We start from the raw sequence: 5,000 nt of genomic DNA on the forward strand, positions 1-5,000 counted from the left end.
GTGTGTGTGTGTGTGTGTGTGTGTGTGTGTGTGTGTGTGTGTGTGTGTGTGTGTGTGTGTGTGTGTGTGTGTGTGTGTGTGTGTGTGTGTGTGTGTGTGTGTGTGTATGTGTGTGTGTGTGTGTGTGTGTGTGTGTGTGTGTGTGTGTGTGTGTGTGTGTGTGTGTGTGTGTGTGTGTGTGTGTGTGTGTGTGTGTTTCGAGAGATTCTCTGTCCATCTTTTTCTCTCTCTCCTATTCTGCCTTTCTCTTTCTCTTCTCATTTCTCCTCCTTTTTTCTGTTTTTCTTAACCTTTCTTCTCTATTCTCCCCCTCTTCTTTCTCTCTCTTCTCCCTCTCCCTCCTCCCTCCCTCCCTCCCTCCTCCCTCCCTCCCTCTCTCGCCCTATCTCTGTCCCTCTTTCTCCATCTATCTATCTATATGTGTCCCTTTGTCTCCGTATAATCTTATCATGTTTTCATTGACAATCAACAAGTACTTTTATGTCTCTTTGTCTTAATCACAATTTATCAAGATGTGATTGTAGAAGAGATAAAGGCATAATTGGGCTGTTCATAAAGGCCTACATTGTATAAACCGTACACACACAAACACACACACATGCAGACATACATACCAACACGCACATATACGAACACACACAAACACACACACATGCAGACATACATACAAACACGCACATATACAAACACACACACACTAACACACACATATATATACAAATACAGACATACATACAGCACATATAGAAACACACACACACACAAATACAAACACACACACATACGCACAAACACACGTACTCTCCCTCTCACCCACACACACATACAAACACACAAATACAAACACACACACAGATACAAACAAACACACACATACAAACACACACACACATACAAACACACACATGCACAAACACACACAAATACAAACACACACACACACATACAAACACACACACATGCACAAACACACGCACTCTCTCTCACAACAAACACATACTAAACAAACAAAATTACAGTCACAGATACAACGAAGATAGGAAACGTAAATGTAATATTAATTAGCTACAAATAAGTTGATTGGTCCGTCTAAATAAGGTCGTTTGTGCGTCACAAAGAAAATGGGATTTGCTATCTAAGAGTTCCTTAAATCTCAAAATAAGATAACGAGTTCAAATTCTTATCTTGGTGCATAGATTGTTGCTATTGTTAGTATTGTTATTGTTCTTATTATTATTGTTATTATTTCTATTACCAGTATTATTAACATTATCAATAATTATTAATATTATTAATATTATTAATAATTATTAATATTATCATTACTACTGTCATTTCAATCATTATTATTATCATTATTATTGCTATTGATTTTATTATCTTTATTATTGCTATTATTTTTATTATCATTATTATTGCTATTATTTTTATTATCATTATTATTGCTATTATTTTTATTATCATTATATTTATTGTCATTATTATTATTATTATCATTAATATTACTACTATTATTACACACACACACACACATCAACACACACACACAGCATTTGTGGAATTCATGATGAACAGATTGCAACAGGAACAACGAAGGGAAGGGCAAGAAAACACACGAATATGCCGAAGGCCTTTTCGCTATTGCTTCGTCGGGGCATGTCCTCACACACACACACACACACACACACACGCACGCACACACACACACACACACACACACACACACACACACTCACACACACACACACACACTCACACACGCACACACACGCACACACACACACACACACACACAGACACACACTCACATACACACTCACACACACACACACACACACACACACACCAACACACACACACCAATACACACACACACACACTCTCACACACGCACACACACACACACACACTCACACACACGCACACACACACACACACGCACACACACACACACACACACACACACACACACCAATACACACACACTCACACAAACACACACACGCACACACACACCACACACGCCAATACACACACACGCACACGCACACGCACACACACACACGCACACACACACACACACACACACACACACACACACACACACACACACACACACACACACACACACACACACACACAGTATTGAAGTACTATGGACCTTGGCAACACTTTCCGCGTTCGGACCATCTGGCTGCGTTCGTATTCACGTCTACGGCTAATCGAAACTGAATCTTATGTCGCTGGTGCATAGAGGCGGTTTTCCCTTCGTCCTCATTCCTCACCGCTATTTGGGAGGGAGGCGAGGGGTGGGGGGTGGGAGGGGTGGGGGAGCACTGTCAACAACAACAAGAAAATTATGCTTTTGTTATGTACTTAACTACTGAATAATGTAGTTTTACCTTTCTTTACTAGTGTATCTGTTTGTTATTTGTAGTTGTATTACCTGGTTTATTTTGAAGAAATGGCTTAACACTTTTAATTTATTAGTCATTTACTCTTTTCTGTTCTATTTGTTAACACATATTTACGTAATTGATAAAATATATTTAATCATTATCGTCATTATCATCGATATTATTATTACTATCATTATGATTATTGGTATTATCAATATTGTAATAATTATCATAATTATTATCGATATCGTTATCCTTATCATTATCATTAGTAGTATTATCATTGTTATAATATTTAGTATTATCATTATCCTCCTCCTCTTATTATTATTATTCTTTCTCCTCTTCTTCCTCCTCCTCCCTCTCTTCCTCCTCCTGCTTCTCCCTCTCCTTTTTCTTTCCTCTCCCACATCCCTCCTCCTCCTCTCCTCTCCTCCCTCCTCCTCCTCCTCCTCCCTCCTCCCCCCCCTCCTCCTTCCTCCCTCCTCCCCCCCCCCCTCCCCCTTCCCCCTTCCCCCTCCCCTCCCCCCTCCCTCCTCCCCTCCTCCCCTCTTCCTCCTTCCCTCCCCCTCCCCCCTCCTGCTCCCTCCTCCTTCTCCCTCCCTCCCTCCTCCCTCCTCCTCCTCCTCCTCCTCCCTTCTCCCCCCTCCCCTACCCCCTCCCGCTCCCCTCCCTCCTCCTCCTCCTCTTCTTCTTCCTCCTCCTCCCTCCCCCCCCCCCTCCCTTCCCTTCTCTCCCTCCTCCCTCCCCTCCCCTCCCTCCTCCCCCTCCCCTCCCTCCCTCCTCCTAACCCTCCCCCTTCCCCCTCCCCCTCCCTCCCTCCTCCCTCCCCTCCTCCTCCCTCCTAACCCACCACCTCCTCTTTCTTCTTCCTCCTCCCTCCTCCCTCCTCCTCCTCCTCCTCCTCCCTCCTCCCCCCCTCTCCCTCTCCTTCTCCCCTCCTCCTCCTTCCTAACCCTCTTCCTCCCCCTCCCCCTCCCTTCCTTACTCCCCTCCTCCCTCCCTCTCCCTCCCTCCACCTCCTCCCTAACCCACCACCCCCTCTCTCTTCTTCCTCCTCCTCCTCCTCCTCATTCTCCCCCTCCCGCTCCTCCCCCTCTTCCTCCCCTACCCTCCTGCTCCTCTCCCTCCCCTCCCTCCCTCCACCTCCCTCTGTGCTAACCCACCTCCCTCCCTCCCCTCCCTCCTTCCTCCTCCTCTCCTCCCCCTCCCTCTTCTTCTTCTTCCTCCCTCCACCTCCCCCCTCCTCCTCCTAACCCACCACCTCCTTCTTCTTCTTCCCTCCCTCATTCTCCTTCTTCTTTCTTCCTCCTCCTCCTCCTCCTAACCTCCACCCCCACCTCCCTCTTCTTCTTCCTCCTCCTCCTCCTCCTCCTAACCCACCACCTCCTCTTCTTCTTCCTCCCTCCTCCCTCTGCCTCCTCCTCCCTCCTCCCTCCCCCTCCCTCCCTCCCTCCCCCCCTCCTCCTCCACCTCCCCCTCCTCCTCCTCCTAACCCACCTCCCCCTCCTCTTCTTCTTCCTCCTCCTCTTCTTCCTCCTCCTCCTCCTCCTCATTCTCCCTCTGCACAGTGGATGGAGAACAGCATCCCGGGATCCGACTTGCCAACATGAGTTCAAAATTCGACGGTTTGCTCATCCAACTCGGGACAGGAAAGTGGAATATGCTGTACTTCCTGGCGTCCTCATACTGTGAGTAATGGAAACTTACTTATTAACTTGGCGTCCTCATACTGTGAGTAAAGCAAACTTACTTATTAATTTGGCGTCCTCATACTGTGAGTAAATTAAACCTGGCTTACTGGTTAACTTGATGTCCTCATAGTGTGAATAAAACAAACTTACTTATTAATTTGGCGTCCTCATACTGTGAGTAAAATATACCTGGCTTTCTGGTTAACATGATGTCCTCATAGTGTGAGTAATGGAAACTTACTTATTAATTTGGCGTCCTCATACTGTGAGTAAAACAAACTTACTTATTAATTTGGCGTCCTCATACTGTGAGTAAAATATACCTGGCTTACTGCTTAAATCGATGTCCTCATAGTGTGAGTAAAATATACCTGGCTTACTGGTTAACTTGATGTCCTCATACTGTGAGTAAAACAAACTTACTTATTAACTTGGCGTCCTCATACTGTGAGTAATGGAAACTTACTTATTAATTTGGCGTCCTCATACTGTGAGTAAAATAAACCTAGCTTACTGGTTAACGTGACGTCCTCATAATGTGAGTAAAATAAACCTGGCTTCCTGGTTAACTTGGCGTCCTCATACTGTGAGTAAAATATACCTGGCTTACTGGTTAACTTGATGTCCTCATAGCGTGAGTAAAACAAACTTATTAATTTGGCGTCCTCATACTGTGAGTAAAATATACCTGGCTTACTGGTTAACGTGACGTCCTCATACTGTGAATAAAACAAACTTACTTATTAACTTGGCGTCCTCATACTGTGAGTAATGGAAACTTACTGATTAATTTGGCGTCCTCATACTGTGAGTAAAATAGACCTGGCTTACTGGTTAACTTGATATCCTCATAGTGTGAGTAAAGCAAACTTACTTATCAACTTGGCGTCCTCATACTGTGAGTAAA

The 5,000-nt window shown here is 44.9% G+C and overlaps 1 protein-coding gene across 1 annotated transcript in view; it reads left to right on the plus strand.

Moving 5' to 3' along the window:
• The window catches only part of LOC113819719 (organic cation transporter protein), a 30,635-nt gene that overhangs the window by 5,176 nt on the left and 20,459 nt on the right, over positions 1–5,000 (plus strand). Inside the window, exon 2 of the mRNA XM_070135505.1 lies at positions 3,971–4,090. Within this exon, the coding sequence (XP_069991606.1) occupies positions 4,009–4,090 (82 nt within the window). The 5' untranslated portion in view covers positions 3,971–4,008. The remainder of the gene's footprint in view (positions 1–3,970; positions 4,091–5,000) is intronic.

The sequence above is a fragment of the Penaeus vannamei genome, chromosome 20 (assembly GCF_042767895.1).
Source record: "Penaeus vannamei isolate JL-2024 chromosome 20, ASM4276789v1, whole genome shotgun sequence".
Taxonomy (NCBI): Eukaryota; Metazoa; Arthropoda; class Malacostraca; order Decapoda; family Penaeidae; genus Penaeus; species Penaeus vannamei.